At 44.0% G+C, this 17,743-nt stretch overlaps 2 protein-coding genes across 3 annotated transcripts in view; one reads left to right on the top strand and one right to left on the bottom strand.

Moving 5' to 3' along the window:
- uvssa (UV-stimulated scaffold protein A) overlaps positions 1-5,242 on the top strand; it is a 35,109-nt gene extending 29,867 nt beyond the window's left edge. For both annotated transcript variants that reach the window (XM_086158232.1, XM_086158233.1), the window contains exons 14-15: positions 2,447-2,621; positions 4,823-5,242. In XM_086158232.1, the coding sequence (XP_086014358.1) occupies positions 2,447-2,621; positions 4,823-4,916 (269 nt within the window). In that variant the 3' untranslated portion in view covers positions 4,917-5,242. The remainder of the gene's footprint in view (positions 1-2,446; positions 2,622-4,822) is intronic.
- Positions 5,243-6,804: 1,562 nt separating this feature from the next.
- On the bottom strand, positions 6,805-11,450 carry nkx1-2b (NK1 homeobox 2b). Its single transcript, XM_086158822.1, has 3 exons — positions 11,027-11,450; positions 9,557-9,848; positions 6,805-7,917 (listed from the first exon to the last, which is right to left on the bottom strand). Exons 1-3 carry the CDS (start codon positions 11,339-11,341, stop codon positions 7,163-7,165), a joined length of 1,362 nt encoding a protein of 453 aa, XP_086014948.1. The 5' UTR covers positions 11,342-11,450; the 3' UTR covers positions 6,805-7,162.
- Between the last annotated feature and the right edge of the window lie 6,293 nt (positions 11,451-17,743).

The raw sequence follows: 17,743 nt of genomic DNA, 5'->3' as shown, positions 1-17,743 counted from the left end.
TCTACATGTGTTTTGTGGATCTGGAGAAGGCATTCGACCGTGTCCCGTGGAGGCTGCTCCGGGAATATTGGGTACTGAACCCTGTTCGGTCCTTGTATGACCGATGTCGGAGCTTGGTCCATATTGCCGGATGTAAAACGGGACTGGTTTCCGGTGAGAGTTGAACTCGGCCAGGGCAGCCCTTTGTCACCGACTCTGTTCATAACTTTTATGGACAGGATTTCTAGGCGCTCCCAGGGCGTCGAGGGGATCCGGTTTGGTGGCCGCACGATCGAGTCTGCCTTTTGCAGATGATGTGGTTCTGTTGGCTTCATCAGTCCATGATCTCCAGCTCTCACTGGAACAGTTTGCAGCCGAATGCAAAGCAGCCGGGATGAAGATCGGCACTTCCAAATCCAAGGCCTTGTTTCTCAACCGGAAATGGGTGGAATGGCCACTCCGAGTCGGGCAAGAAGTCCAACCCAGATTCAGATGACGTGGCTCAGGCATCTAGTCAGGAGGCCTCCTCTCATGGGGAGGTAATCCGGGCACGTCCTTCTGGGAGGAGACCATGAGGAAGACCCAGGACATGCTGGAGGGACTCTGTCTCCAGGCTGGCCTGGGAACACCTCAGGATCCCTCCAGAAGAGCTGGACCACGTGGCCGGGGAGAGGGAAGTCTGGGCCTCACTGCTCCAGCTGCTGCCCCCTTGACCCAACTTTGGATAAGCAGCAGAAGACGGACGGAGAAGATATATAAATATATCTTTGGAACTTCCATATATATACAAAAGATGTTGCACCAGCGTTGTCACTGTGCTCTGCTTTGCAGAACTGGCTCTCTCCTCTGTGGATTGTAAATGTATCGTCAGTGGTTCATAAAGCAGAACTTAAGGGACATCTCTGCTGCTCCTCCACATCCACTCAGCTTCTCATCATCTCACCTCTGAGTCAGAGCTAATCGGGGCGTTACGGGGAAGAGCGGAAGCTGTCGGTGACAAAAAAGACTAATGAGCAGCATTCACCGCTTTTCTGCGCTAATTATGATCTTAAATATATTTGTTGTGGTCTGGATTGGTTTTGATTTTTTAAATCTACAGTCTGCAGTGTAAGAGTCAGGGACTCTTACTGTTCTGGATTAAGTTCTCCCTTTTTGAAAGGGTTCCCCTCCACCGTTGCTGTAGATCTTTAGTGACACAATTAATTTTAATACAAAGGGTAATAGAGTAATTACAGCTGATAACATGAATGAGCTAATAGCTTCGCAGAGTAGTAGTAGTAAACATACTACTCCGAATTCTATTCTGGCATTAATCAAAAGTTTGACGACATAACTCTGAGCGATAAAGAAAAAGCAGCTGTAATGCAGAGAAATGATAGTCTAAATGAAGAGACACTTTGAGTTAATGATGTAGTGCAGTGGAATTACAGATAAAGCTGCAGTAATGCAAGGTAATTACACTGTGATTGTGATGGGATTGTAGCTGGGCCCTCCACTCTGTCAAAACACTGACCCAGGCTCAATGTGTGTCTATTAATCAGCTGCTCTGACCCTGGGTCTGACTGGACCTTCAACTATTCTTCATTACACAAGATACACACACACACACACACACACACACACACACACAAATGAGTAGTAATTGAAAAGCAGCTGGTGTATTTAGGAGTCATTACTACACAAGGGAAGCAGCTGCATTTACATTGTGCTTGTGTGTGCACGCGCCCTTGTGGAAGGTGTGTGTTCCCGTAATACTTTGTTTTTGTTATCTTAGTAATAGGAAGAGACAAAGGGAGAACAAATACAAGAAAGCAAAGGATACAGGAGAGAAGAAAGAAATGAAAAGGGGTGAAAAAAAACGCAGGGGAATGCAGGGAAATCAAGAGATTGACGAGTGAGAAGGACAGTCGCCTAACTTTAATCAGTGTTACAGCAGGACTCTTTTTTTCTGTCAACACCCCTGAGTCGCCTCAGCCGGGGTTTTCTGCATATGTTGTCACGGGGGGGCAGACCACACACACACACTAACCCAGACATACCCACGGACGCTGCATGCACACACACTTCCTCGCTTTGTTCAAACGGCTTTCCGGGGGGATCCGCGGTACGCCGGTATCGTACCAGTTCCTCTACGTCTCAGCATACGAGTCCTCCAACATCCCTAAAGTTGTGTGCAGATGCTTGCTGAGATGAAACCAGCGACTGAGCAGCTAATGAAGGTGTCGTACTGCGACACCTTTGTCATTTCAAGTTGCTTAAGCTCCCCTTTTATGCAGCTCCTTCACAGACTCAACAAACATGTTTAGCGTTGATTACCTCCATCAAATCTAGCAGCGCACGACACGCAAATTCCCCCATTTTACCAAACCTATTTAAATTCTCAAAAGTAGAAAAAAAAGTTAAGCAATGCTTCCTGATTTGTAAACAGCCGTGCCCGTTGTCATCGTTTTTTTCTTCCCCGTTCCAGAGTGGCGCGACGCCGAGCTGATGCGAGACATTGAAGTAGCGACGGGAGAAAACCTGGGCTCGGACAGAGTGAGAAAAAAAGGAAAAGGCAAGAGGAAGAAATTGTCTAAGCTCAGTGATTTGAAGCAGAGCGCCAACACGTCCAGATCCAGGCTGGAAAAAAGAGTCTTCAACAAGTACGTTACTCTGCTGCTCTGACAAACTCTCACATGGAGAATTAAAACTGTTTCACATCAAATGCATGTGTAAAAAAGGGTTCAGTAGCGTGAAATGTTGGTTTGTTTTTTGTTTTTTAATCCTCGCAGGAATTTTGAGAGAAAATAGCTTGAAGAAAGACTATTTTGACTTGAAAATGTTTTTCCCCCGACACATCTTTAGCTTATAGCCTAACAGATAGCATGTTAGCTTTTGCACGTCATCACAGTGAAACCGAACCGCTTGGTACACAAATGCTGGACAGAACACTTTGAATCTGGCCGAGCCAAAGACCATCACTGTCCCTTCAGAACAGATCATTCTCTACTCAGAGGCAGTGGGAGGTTTGAGTCAAACGCTTGGGTTTTCATGAGAAAACGGGACCGAAATACCCCCAAATGTGAACTTCAGATATGCTCTATGTTATTGTCGGCCGTTGTGTCTCCGCTTCGTATAAATGCCAAGCGGATGTTTTTATTCTGCTAAGAAGATGGTTCTCTTTGTTTATCCTCCGCTCTGTGAGTTGGTTACCAAGACTTATTTATTAAGAGCTCACCATTTAATTTCCAATCTGACCTTTTCTGGCGTTTGCTTTCAGACATACGTCAATTTACACCGGCGACATCAATCAAGCGGTGTGGTTCTTATTTAGTTCTTTGGTTGGACACAGTTTGGTTGTGACTGTGTATTGTAGATCATAAAAAGCTTGAAGTCCAATACACTCACAATAGATTGAATGAAATAGCGACAAAAAGAAAATGCAAATCCCAGATTCTACAAAATAAATTACAGTGTTTTGTTTGTTTGTTTGTTTGTTTTTCCCCGTTCTGCAGACCTGGATAGTAAAGAATCATCTATTAACATCTATTTAAGAAAAGTGAAAGCCCTTCCGTGCCTACTTGTGTTGCCTGGGTTTTTAAGTTTTGGGACTTAAGATTGCGGTTGTTTCTTTGTGGAACCAGCATATTACTTGAGAGATCGGCTTAAACCAGGGAAGAGAAGGATCCAGAAGGCAGGGCTTCTGGAGGGATGACCAATGTACGCATAGATCACAGAGTCCCTAAAAAGGGCCTTTGTCTTTCCCCCCAGGGATGTGCAGGATACACCTTCACATTGACTCGGTCTCAAGGGGAAAGGCAGACATTTCGAAAACATTAAGAGTATTCTTGAAACCAAGCACGACGAGTGGCTTGTGTATGCCGTAGATTTTGTTTGCGTGTTTTCGTCGGGTCATCTCGGAACCGAACATTCCCGGGTCCATTTATCCCGTCATTTGTAAGAATGCTGGAAAATGCGGCTCAAATTTGTTGACGGATGAATAGGGAACTTTTCTTTCGCAAGTCGGCTTCGTGAAGTTGACGTGACCGAACACTGAAGCGGTTCCAGAAGGACTCCAGGCCAGAGAAGTCCGTGGTCAGACAGCAGTGGATGTTGCGCTCCAGCAGGCGGCTACATTTGAGCTGTTCCAGAGCAACTTTCCCGGTTTCGTACAATGAAACGGTGATTTAAGGCAGCAACGTCACTCGAAGATCTTCTTGCTCTCTGTCCGGGAACCTGGAAAACATACAAGCTGAGCACAGAAATGCTCCTCGTGGGAATCCAACCAGGTTCCTTCGGAAGCGCCGGCTCATGTTCGGCGATACCTTCGCTTTAACGCACCTTACGGACACACTTTTGAACGAACCCCTCATAAATTAAAACAAACGTCAGTCACCTGACAAGAGATGAGGTGGATGAGCGTTGGATCGTGATCGCAGAAACTTTAATTTATATTTGCTTTGTTTTCATTCGCCTTCACCTTTCATGAAGCGCTGCTCGCTTCAGTGGGCTTTCAATACGTATTTTATATGTATTTTCAATACATTTGATGTACTTTTTCCACAATATGCAGATACTCCTGATGTTTTAATGATGTCTTGTAGCCGTTTCAAGACTCAACTTGAAATGTTTCTTTTTTGTGCCGTAATACCGTGACACACAGGTTACTTTGGTGAAACCGGTGTGTAGAACTCGTTATCGTCCGTCGGGGGACGCCAATTAATCGTGTCCTCTATAATTGAATTATTGATTTCTTTTTTTTCCCACATACTGTATTTGTAGATGAGCTTATCAAGCATGTTGCACTTGCAGTTTCTTTATCTTTACACGTCATCCTCACACACTTCTTCCTTCATCCCGACAGGAGCGCCATGCGACGGGTGGCTCAGGTGTTGAGCAAGGATGACAGAAAAAAGCACGACAAGTTTTCCAACCAGTTCAACTATTCGCTCAACTGACCGACGATCAGTTCGGCAACAATGAAAGCTCTCGCTGTACTGTATTTTCTTGAGATATTTTTATAATGATAAGGTGCTGATCAAAAGATATGACTTGTCTTATGAATTGGAATTGCATTTGTGTTTTGTGTTCCTCTGTTTTTAATACATTTGATGACTTTCATCAACACGTGTCAAAGATTTATTTACTATTTATACCGATTGTGTGGCGTCGTCATGAAAGAGCTGTGGAAAACAGCTTTGTGTGTGTGTGTGTGTTGTATAATTCAGCTGTGAAAAAGTTTAAATATGCTACAAATGGAAATAAATGTTGATCAGTAAATGAATTCCATGTGTGAATATTTTTATTTTCCTTCATATCTTTTGAGTTCCAGTCAAGTCAGGAGATTGTGTGTATTTTGTGTGTTGTTGCTGTGACACTGTTACTAGAGTTTCTGCAAAAGCAGGGGTGGGCAATCATTTTGGCCGGCGGGCCACATTTCTTATTTCATTTTTATGCGCGGGCCAACGAGGTATCATGGAAATTGAACAAAAAGAAAATTGCAATTGAAATTTTTACATTTTTTGGCATTTTATTTCTATTTTAAAATCATGAATGATCACATAAATGAACCAACAATATTGTGTATGGAATCATCCATACAAAAGGAAAAAATAAGGAGTTCCTAAAATAAATATGGATTGAAATTACTTATTAAAATATTCAAGTATATTATGTATTCAAGCAAAACGGGCCGGATGTGGCCCGCAGGCCGTAAAACGTCCAGATCTGTGCAAAACTATTCTGGAATTGCAGAAAAAGACTTCTTCCGTTGCACAAAATTATCTTTCACCCGAACGTTATCATACTGTGTTTCATGTAGATACAGTATATCATGTTTCGACAACGCTTTAACCCTCAATGACCGTCTCAAACACTGTGGATGCAAATGGAATGAGGCAAAGTTTTCCTGCATATTGGCCTGTAGGATTTTCTCTTGTATGCTGACTGAAAGACAAGCAACGAGTTGAATAAATCAATAACTTAATGTCATAGTGGCAGAATTTAAATGTCTTTTGGGGAAAAACAAACACCATTGTAGGAAGTACGTATCGGCCAAATACCGGAAAATGATCGCGTGTTCATGAAATTGCAGAGTGAGAATGGGAATTTGGTTGAAACCAAAAATATCACAGATTCTGCAAATGTACATCTTTTTTGTTCACCAATCACACGCCCTCCATTTGCAGCCCAGGCATTTTCTCATGTTATTAATACATTAGTATTTAGTCAGAAACTGTAAAAGCCACAGGATGTTAATTATATCTAGTTTATATGACGGATGCCTGGTTTCTTCCTGTGAAAATGGTGGATACCTTTTACAAGCCCCCCCCCCCCGAAAAAAAAACCCAATCAAATAAAATAAAATGGATTTACAGATGCAACCAGAGCAGGAGTGCAAAACAAAACCGTACGGGTCGAGAGATTTCTTTTCTTCCAATGCGCTCTCCGTTTCTGCTCAGAAAAGTATCATAAATCAAAGGAAGTCGTCTCTCCACATGTGGTACCTAATATGCTGATTTTTATTTACAGAAGTGATGAATTTTAAATCTGATCTGAAAAGGAATCGGAATGAAACCAAAAATAGAAGATCGACCAGAAAAGTCACAACAAATACTGCTAAAAATGATTTTGAAATGTGTTTCAAATGTTTTGGAGCGTATCCAGCAAGCGGCCTGTTTTTCAGATGGTTTACATGAAAATAACCACTAGGCTCTTTATTTTTTTTGTCTCATAGTCATTCTTTTTAATACCAAAGACAAATACCATGGGAGCTGAGGATCCAATACATCCAAGGATTTCATGGAAACTGCCAACAAAGTCAACTAAGAAGAGAAACAGTTGAAAAGGATCATAGCTGGGGTTACACAGTACTTACAATAGATTAAGCCATTCCTTTAGTCATAAATAAACAATCATTATTTATGGAGACTTTTTCATATATATATCAAAAAGAAACCACCTATCTCGTCTATAATTGAGTTCAAAACAGCATTCAGAATATGGAGCTTGAACAAAGACATATGTACAGTTTCTGGTAGATAATGACATTCTATCAAAATAATTAGTTCAAATTATAGCTTTCATAGTTTAGTAGTAAAACTGAGTCTGCCTTCCGCAGCGCAGGTCATCCGTACACGGAAATATACACTCTCTGGGCTTAGAGTCTGTAGCTTGGTGTGTGTGTGTGTGTGTGTGTGTGTGTCTACAGATGAGTGCTGTAGAAGGCGGGGGCAGCGTAGCTCTGAGTCCCCAGCATGAACGGGGAGAGAACGTGGCTGGCGGTGAGGAAAGGCAGCTGGACCAGGCTGCCGGCGGGGGGATGATGGTGGCCGGCGTAGCTGGCGTGCATCGCCAGGTGGCCGCTGACCGGAGGGGACGGGCTGAGAGGACTGAGGCTCCCCAGACCTCCTCCGACTCCTCCCCCGGCGCCCCCCGCGCCTCCCGTTCCTCCGGCACCGGTGGGGGCCGACGTGTCCGCCCCGGGGTTCTGTTTCTTCCACTTGGTCCGGCGGTTCTGGAACCAGATCTTGACCTGGGTCTCGGTGAGCGAGAGGGACAGCGCCAGGTTGAGCCGCTCGCACACCGACAGGTACCGCGTGGACTTGAACTTGTTCTCCAGCGCCACCAGCTGCTCGTAGGTGAAGGCAGTCCGGGCTCGCCGAGGCTTCCCCGACTTTGAGTCCGAGCCGGAGCGTTTCCTCTTGGGTTTCCCCTGCGGCCCCTGGCCCTGCGCGCCGCCCTGGGCGCCGCCGATCGGCCCCGCGGGGCCTCCGCCCGGGCTCTTGGCGTCTCTGCCGGCGTCCTGGTGGTTGTGCTGGCCCACGTCTCGGTCTCCGTTGCCGTGCGGGGCCGAGCTGCTCTCCTCGCTGCTGTAGGGCCCGTCGGGGGACTCCGAGTCCGGGGTCCCGGCCCTGTGGTAGTCCTCCTCGTCGGGGCTTCTGTACACAAATCCCTCCTCTGGAAATAATAACAACGCAGATTTAACATCGCGTCCGAAAAACCCAATCCGCGTTAAACGATTCCGGTTTCGGTTCGAAATGATGGAGCGTTCAAAAAGACGCCCTTTTTAAGGCCGACGGTTCTAAATGGAAGTCATCACTCTGCGCCTCCGGGAATAAGTCGGCGAGCGATCGGCGGCGACGCTGTCGCTCAGCGGCGAGCGGCTGGACGGCTGAGGTCCACTAGAGGGCAGGATGGACGCCCAGCCTTCTGCAGGGAAATTGATTCGACTCAACCGACTCCTGCGGCTCGCGGGCGTTTTTGTTCCGCACTGATGAAAAATACAGATGTTGGAAGCGCAGCGGTAAATGACGTACTTTACAATCCAAAATGTGCGAGAAAAATGTGAAAAGGACTGAAATGAGAAAAATGAACATTCCATTTAAACTTCTGAACTGATGTATGACATCACAATAATCATTTAGAAGGAGACGGTGACGGCTGTAAATACTGGAGCAACAGTTTTGAAATAATTGAAAAATAAAATAAATTTGCTGATTGATTTTTTTTTTTTTTTTTTAAGACGATGTTTAACCCTCCAAATTGTGCAGCTGCTTTCAGACTAAAATACAGCATGTATTTTAGAAGCAGGGTGCATTTTTGTACCATCATAAAAATGAATGAGTTTCAACAATTCCAAAGAAAAAAAAAATGTAAAAAATCAAAGCTTGACAATATAGTTAAAAAGGAATAAAAACGAACGAAATATTTTGTCTGCTGGAATTAGCCCTTTAAAAAAAAACAACCTACAAACACATCAACTTTTATCTTTCCTCACATGCGTTTTCATTTTTAGCAGGATCTTTTTTTTAATCAATATCTTATTTTGTTTTTTTTAATGTTAAAATATATATATATATATATATATACATATTTCAATGTTCATTTCATAGTTTTTGAAATGTTAGACTGGGATTTCATAGAGAACCGACACAACGTTGAATTTCTTCCCGTCTGACGACGCGATGTTTCCTCGTCAATTAAATTCATATTAGTGCTCGATAAAAACGTGTCACATCATCTCTTGCTTGACTCATTTCAAATATCTTGACGTGATATTTTATGGAAAACGCACGCAAATGGTCTCAGCGCGCACGCTCGCATCGTTTTTAAATGTCACACAAAAAAAAAAAAAATTAAAAAAGGAAAAGAAAAAAAAATAGTAATCCTGCAAAAAGAAGTCCATCGCTCCGGGGTTGGAGGACGTGGACGTGGACGTGGACACGAAACCAAATGCGCGCCCACGCAACGATATTAGTTGGGCTGAACGTCAAGACGCTTATTTACAATAAAAGGAAGGAATCGCGTCTTATTCTTCGGTCGCAATGAAGGAGTTTTTCTTTTTTTTTACAACGATCTTTAACAATATTCCACAAATCCCTGCAGAATTTACACTCTAACTTTTCCCAAAGTTCTGTAGTGATGTAGCGTATGTTTATTTTATTTTTTTCTCCAAACGGCACCGATCATTCTCATCATCATCATAATACTCATCTTTTCACATGATAATAACCAGATAAAAAAAAATCTCGAAATAAATGGATGAAAATGAATGATTTAAGATGGAAGAGATGTGGAATAAATATTCAGGACTCACTGTTCTGATACTCGTCCGCTCCGTAGCAGCCCTTGCTGGACTCCAGGCTGGAGTCCCGCTCCGCCGCGCCGCCGCGCCGCTTCTCGCCGCCGAAGACGCTCAAATCGCGGTCCGCTCGGAGGTTTCCTGCCTGCAGCAACAACTGCTGCTGCTGCTGCTGCTGCTGCTGAGGATGAGGATGAGGATGAGGCTGCTGCTGAGGATGAGCCTGAAGACGCCGGTTGCTGGTGAACTTGTTGGGATCCAGAATGTCCAGGACGGAGAACGAAGTGGTTCGGTGGCCGGTGGGACCCTGGGTGAGAGGAACGACTCGTTACACTCCTTATTACAATACTGTTATTCCCCTACAAATGGGCCGAAAAGGACATTTAGTTTCATCCACTAAATCACTCGCTCCCAAATACTATGATCCAACACAATAATAATAACAATAATAACAATAACAGCAAAGAACAAAACAAAAACAACAATAATTATAATTTTATATTATATCAAATTATATTATATTATATTATATTATATTATATTCTATTATATTATATTATATTATGTAACATTATATTATAATAATGATTTAATAGTAACAATTATTATTAATGAATATATACTATACATGAGCAGATCCAATAAGTGAAGATTTGAAAGTGTTAAGAGACGATCTAATTTCTTCAACAAATGTTATTAGGAATGATTTAGAAGAAAAAAAAGACTGAATGAAAATAGGATGAAAATGTACGCGAGATAAATTGTTCGTTGCCTTCGAGATTTATGACAACCGACCAGAACGCAGCGCGCACCGGATTAAGGGTTTCCTCTGAACAAATAACTAGTAGGATCACCGAGAATTCATCTGGACGGAATAAAAGCAGCAAGATTGTCTGGGTTAAAAAGAAAAACTGTCTGTGAAAATCTCAGTTTTATTTCTCGATAAATGAACCCCGAATTTGTGGGCGGTTTTGATCGAACCGGTCGCTCTGGAAAAATCCCGAAAGGCCCGCTTTATTTTATTTTTACAATAAATCAACTTCGGCTCGAAACTATCTCGATTTTTATGATTCAAGAGAAGAAAAAATGATGATGATATTATTATTTCCTGAGGTTTACGCATGATTTACTTTACGGTTTTAATTTATTTCTCACACTTTCTCTGCTACATTTTTCCCCGTTGTTTTTTTTTTTTTGTTTTGTTTTTAAATTACTTTCACCTCTCGATCATCCGATTTGAAATTTAATCCCAATCTTTCAATGTGAGGTTTGACTGAATCGAAGTGAGCGGTTTCCAACAGCCGGCCTGCAGGCAGCCGCAGGCCTCCCACACCCACACACACACACACACACACACACACACACACACACACACACACACACACACACACACACACACACACACACACACACACACACACGCTCCATCTGACTCTTTCCGGTGCCAGTTAATTTGGGATTATTGTCTGGGATTATTCCTGGTACCTGCTGCGGCGGGACGAGGCCCGGGTTGGTCGGCGGGGGTTCCGACTGGTTCTCCGCGGCCTGAACGTCCCGAACTCCGGTTAAGGAGACGCCGAAGAGGCGCTTGTCGGCGGCGGCGGCCCCGTCCAGGATGTCCGCGCCGTCCGGGCCCACCGCGGTCTGCCCGCCGTCCCCTCCGGGAGCCGGGACCGGTCTCTCTCGGCTCATGACCGGCTGCACCGCCTCCCCTCCGGGGCCCGGGGCGGCTCTGTCCCGGCCGAGAACCGCGTGTCCCGCATCCGCTCCGGGCCCCGGTCCCGCTTTGTCCCGGTTCATCCCCTTACTCTCCCTTTTTTGCCATAAATTCTGGGAAGCGGAGAAGCGGCGGTTGGGTCAGCGGGCGGTCAGCGGGAGGATGAGCAGAGTCCGCCGGCATCTAGGTGAAGCTCCCGGACAAACTTTGTGCCTCCGCCTCCGTCCCGGGCGCGCCTCCGCCTCCGCCTCCGCCTCCGCCACTTCCGCGTCTCCGCTCGTCGACCGGGCGCGTCGCCGGCGGCACCGACGGGTCCCCCCTCCCCTCCCCTCCCCTCCCGCTCCCTCTCCCGCTCCCACTCCCACTCAGAGTCCACGCACGACGCGGAAAACAGCGCTCGACCCCCAGATCTCGCTGGCTGTGTGCGCTCACCGGCGCGCACACACAGCCAAAGCTGGCGGGATTCGGAGGCGGGACGATCTTCCACCGGTGCGCGTCGGCCGCGGCCCCCTCCTTCCCTCCTTCCCTCCTTCCCTCCTTCCCTCCGTCCTTCCCTCCTTCCTTCCCTCCTTCCTTCCTTCCTTCCTTCCTTCCTTCCCTCCTCTCTCTCTTCTCCTTCTCCTCCTTCTTCTCCTCCTCCAGGTGCTTCTGCTGCGGCGCGCTTTTCTGCGCGTTTTTAATTGGTTACAAACGCATTGGCACCAACAGCGTGGGTTGTCTTGCGTGGGGTCAGAGGTGATGTTGAAAACGTATATTACAAAAAAAAAGGAGGATACGTTAAAATACTAAAATACTAAGATGTTATTGCCCTTGACATTGACATCTTGGTTGAAGGGAAAGTGTTTTTCTTCCCTCACATTCAGACTTTTTCATTTTATTCATCCTTTTTTATGTGAACGTTGAGGATCGCGTTGCTTTTTAGAGACATGAACTTTCCACGGTAACATCGGTTTAAATGTCGTCGGGTCGACGATTGATTTTTATATTTTCTTTGATTCATTTACATCTATTATTATTATTATCACATGTCACATATACAGATAGAAATGCATGGGGGTGATTTGTTTATGGAAGTGTAACAATTTATTTTAAGCAACACCTGCCTTTTCCTTCTTTTTTTTCCTCTTTTGTTCAAAACATGACTGTTTGAACATGAATGAGGTAGAAATTCCAAACATTTACATTTATTCAAGTATTCTCTTTTTTGGAGTTTATTTCATCTAAACTTGCAGATAATACAAGCTTCTCTGAAATGGCGTCGAGCTCCTGTGCAGCATCGCTGCGTAAGCAAAGCAGAGGATGTGGTACGTTGTTGAAAATCTTTCAAGTGAGGTCGTTTCCAAAATGTATTTTGTTTTTAAACGTAATTCGGAGGAAACGCAGCGCAGAAAGTGGAGGAGAAGCGCTGAGTTGAGGCCAGGCGCCGCCGCCGCCGCCGCCTCGTGAACTCGCTTTCCAGCTCGATTTAAAGCTTATTTCCACAACGCCGTCGTGGAGGCGAACATTACGGACACTTGCGCTTTTCCAGGGTTCTGGAACGCCAGAATCACAATCCCGAAATGTTGGTTGGTGGCGACGGCCGGCACGCGGCTCGAACGTACCGACTAATGACCGACTATCACTTCCTTCCGGAAGCGGAGCAGAACCGCAGCTCCACTTCTGTGGCAAGTAAAATAAAGAAAAGTCAGCACAAAACGCTATGTTGTCATTCAAGCAGATTTCAGCCAATGACATTTTTCTCCTCCAGTGGAGTTTTTGGGTTTTTCTACACATGCGGAGCAAAAGCCCGAGCGTCCAGGGTGACACGTACGCCGGGAAATATCCGAATCGCACACCGACCAACTGGACGTCGTGGTTTCAGGATCCTGCACGTTTACGGCCGCGTGACCGGATCCCTGTTGGGTTCACGCAGTTTTACCGCCATAAACACATTCCCTACAGGAAATGACTTTGTGGTCGGAGAAATGACGGCCGGGGGAAAATTCACCGCACTTACCGGTCAAAAGTGGCTCAGAGAATTCATTTTTGATCTGTTATTAATGCCGCTGTCGGTGAAACCGGTACCTTTTGTCAACTTGCATTGATGAGTTTAACCGTCAAAAAACACATGCATCCTTTTCACCCTCTTGGGAGACTTTTTTATTTTTTCAAATAAAACCATTCCATGTATATCACTGAGAAAATGAATCAAATATCGTACAATTAATTCACATTATTTCTTTTTTTTATTTGAGCATCTGAAATTAAATGTTTAAGTAGCTTGGCCTATTATCACGGCCCGTATCGGCCAATCGGCAACAACGAGCAACATATTCGGACCCCCTTATTGTTTTATTCATTTATGTTGTCGTGTATCTCAAAGACTTTTAGCAAAACGTATACGGGTGAAGAAAATGAATAATTGCTGTTTAATATTCATTTTTCTAATCGTTAGACCAGGGGTGTCAAACTCAAATACACAGTGGGCTGAAATTCAAAAGTGGGACAAAGTCGAGGGTCAACATTGATATTGATCATTGATATCCAGATATAACAGTGACCTTTTTCCCCCAAACAAGTTGTGCTTAAAAACTATATATGGAACAAGCAAAGGTTAATACTAGGCAAATATAACAATAGAGAAGCTAAATGTACAATATTTCTTAATACTACTGTGCACTCCTTATCTTTCACTTGGTACTTTAGACCATAAGACACGTAATAGTTTTCACTTGTTACTTAAGACACTTTATAGTTTATATGTATTTCTTATTCTCCCTTTTTTTTTTTTTTTTTACTGTGTATTCAATTTTCTACTATTATTTATTATTGTTATATTTTTCTTGTAATGCTGGCTCAACATTTTCCTTCGAGATAAGTAAAGTTATTCATATTCTTATTCTTATTCTTATTCTTATTCTTACTCTTATTCTTATTCTTATTCTTATTCTTATTCTTATTCCTTATTCTTATATATAACTTCATATTAAAATTGAAATTAAAATTAAAAAACACATCAATGGCATTAATTATTTAAATAAAAATGACATAAAAATCGTGTGCTTATTTTATTTGCAACCTTCTGAGTTGAATTTTAATCTTTCACCACAGGCTGATAATAAATGTATAAATTAAAAATTAATAATAATAATTATAATAATGATAGTGCGTCAAGAAAACATGAATTATAGCTCAGTTTGCTACACACTGATCTACTCTGATCATCTGCCTTTCTTTTTGCTATTTTTCGTTACATTACCGGTATTAGCATAAGGTTGCTATGACAACTGTCAACAGAAGAGAAGAGGTTTTTTGGCCCTGTTGTGATTTTCATGCCAAAACACCAGCAGAGCATTCTGGGATTTGTGGTATTAGCAGTTCACGTAGGCTAGAATACATATCATTTAGTGTGGCTTTGCAGGACCAAAATAATTACACTGCCGGCCAAAAGTGGCCCGCGGGCCAGAGTTTGACACCCATGCATTAGGAATGAAATGTTGTGCAATAATAATAATAATAAAAATCTCCCTTTCCTGTTCCTCATGCCGGTTGGATCCGAGTCAGCAGAAGCTCAGTAACTATTTCCCCATCGTTCGGACCCGACGCACGGAAACAACGGCTTACGTTTCAGTTCTGCGCAGACTAGCGTAGCATGTGTGTCGGCCGATGAGTTTAATAGCAGAAACGGCGTCTGTGAGGCCCTGGAACAAACACGAGCAAAAACACAAACGCTCGTGGAGAGCTGGGATCCGACTGACGTGGCTTCCTCGCATTTGTTATTTTCAAAATCAATTTCAGAATCCGTAACCTTTGCGAGGTCCCGTCACCGCTGAGCTCTATGTGGGAGGAATCCCCGCCGAGCGCAGATGTTTACATGAAAAATAAACCGTTTGTCCCCGCAATTATATCGTTTTCAGCGGTTCCCCCCCTTTTTTCAAATTCTCATATTTTCGGATTCTTTATCTCCATCGTAACCGAGACTTTTATCCGTTTCCCCCGTCTCCTTTTTATTTATTTTGGGCGAGCGCCAGCCGCGTGTTTTGCGTCGAGCAGACGTGTGTGTGTGTGTGTGTGTGTGTGTGTGTACAGGTAGCTTAGCCGCGGCTGAGTTACAAGCCTGTGTTATGACAGCCAGAATTAGTGTTAACGAGTGTGTGGCGGCGAGTGTGTTGCAAGGTTAACTGCTGCATGCTGTAATTGATGTGTAGCTGATGTGTCGCATTGCTCTCACTTTATTTGTGCATCCACATGAAAAGAGCCCTTATCTTTAATGCAGATTCTAGGGCAGGGCCTCTCCTCAAAACTCAATTACGGCCTGAATAAAGCTGGTAATGTCCCTGCTGCAGTGAAATATTGATTCCTAATCCTTGGCAGTCATTACTATGCCAGAAAATAATAGACCACAGAATTGGATTTTGATTTAACACACGACGTGTTTATTCTAATGCCGGGGACTTAATATTCCGTTGACTCTCATTTTCAGCGGCAGAAAAGAGGGGAATAGCGATAGAGGCTCGGACGCCGCCGCCTTTATATTGTTGTGGAAGGAAAAAAAAAAAAGAAAAGAAAAGAAAAAAAAAGAAGAGGTGATGGGACATCTTTCCTGTCCCCCTCCCGGTCCTAATACACAAGGTCAGCTCCATGTAATTGCCTTGCTCAATGATCCTTGGGGAGAAGAAATTAAAAGTTGAGCAAAATAATGACTGAAACAATGAGATATGATTAGCCAATCAGAGAGCCGAACCCATTAAAGCGGCCTTTTGATGTACTTCCTGCTTCCGCTCGGAGGCTTCACGGCTTTATGACTTTATGGCTTTGCTTTAAAACAGTCAATATATTAACTATTCTAAACAGAGCGGTATCTTATTCATCTCTGAAAATATTGTCATTCCGCGATGGAATAAACGATAAAGTCATGCAAACACACGTCTGCCAAGTAACACCGAGGAAAGAAGAAAAATCATTTCGGTGAAAACGGGACGCAAAGTAAGTGAATCTAAACCGCAAATGTCCGCAGCTTCTCCTCGTCCAATGAAAAACTCCAAAGTGCTGAACGCTTAAAAGAAGGACGCTTTGTGATCACGTCACGTTTCACAAATCAAATACTTCTCTTGTAAATAACTCGAGGCAAAAATGACACGACGGCACGTTTGCATCGATCGGAGAACGGGATGAAATGAACGGAATATGGAATATATGGAAATATATATAAAAAAAAAACCCCAAACAAACACCTTTACTTATAAAAAAGGAGAACGGCGGTAAAAATGTGTAGGTGTTTCAATGTGTTTCGGGGGTAAAATGTGTCACTGGCTCATAATTAATAACTAATAACCAACTAATTACAGTAAGGACTACCACTATGCCCTTCCTTTGCAGGAATTTCATTTAAGCTTCATTGCTGCTGTAAGATCACATTGCATGCACACGCACACACACACACACAGGCATACGTGCACACACACACACACACACACACACACACAAACACACACACAATAATTATTGTCGATTATCATGTTGTTTCCTAGAAGACACTGCACCCTCACCAGACAGCATGTCTGTGTATGAGTGTGTAATGTGTGTGTGTGTGTGTGTGTGTGTGTTTTCATTTCAGGGAGAGAGACCATGTCCTGTGTCTATAATTATTCTAATGAAGGTTAATGAGCTCTGCTCACTCTCCTCTTTATTAAATTAATCTGAGCCAGTAAAGAATGATAATTACTATAATTAGCAGCTTGAGCTGGCTGATGTCACACTGCTGGCTGGTCACGGGGAGCTGATGATACACACTCTTTCATTACTCCTACAACCTTCATCTCTTCATTCCTCCGCCGTCCGGCCTTCCTCGCTCTTCGCCCGTCTCTACGCCTCTCTTTTTCTGTCTCGTTCATCGATGCCCGTCTCCACGCCGATCGTCGATCGGCGGTTATCGTTCACGTCACCGGCGATGCAAAAAAATGCTGAGACGTGCTAGGATGTGCTAGGATGTGCTAGGATGTGCTAGGACGTGCTAGGACGTGCTAGAATGTGCTAGGATGTGCTAGGATGTGCTAGGTTGTGCTAGGACGTGCTAGGATGTGCTTGGATGTGCCAGGATGTTCTAGGACGTGTTAGGATGTGCTAGGATGTGCTAGGATGTGCTAGGATGTGCTAGGACGTGCTAGGACGTGCTAGAATGTGCTAGGATGTGCTAGGATGTGCTAGGATGTGCTAGGATGTGCTAGGACGTGCTAGGACGTGCTAGAATGTGCTAGGATGTGCTAGGGTGTGCTAGGTTGTGCTAGGACGTGCTAGGATGTGCTTGGATGTGCCAGGATGTTCTAGGACGTGTTAGGATGTGCTAGGTTGTGCTAGGATGTGCTAGGTTGTGCTAGGATGTGCTAGGATGTGCTAGGATGTGCTAGGATGTGCTAGGATGTTCTAGGTTGTGCTAGGACGTGCTAGGATGTGCTAGGATGTGCTAGGATGTGCTAGGATGTGCTAGGACGTGCTAGGACGTGCTA

Source organism: Fistularia commersonii, chromosome 13, assembly GCF_037954325.1.
Source record: "Fistularia commersonii isolate RoL2024-O1a breed Wild chromosome 13, RoL_Fcom_v1.0, whole genome shotgun sequence".
Taxonomy (NCBI): domain Eukaryota; kingdom Metazoa; phylum Chordata; class Actinopteri; order Syngnathiformes; family Fistulariidae; genus Fistularia; species Fistularia commersonii.
Note: the sequence above shows the minus strand (reverse complement) of the source record. Positions and strands in the feature narration are given on the sequence as shown.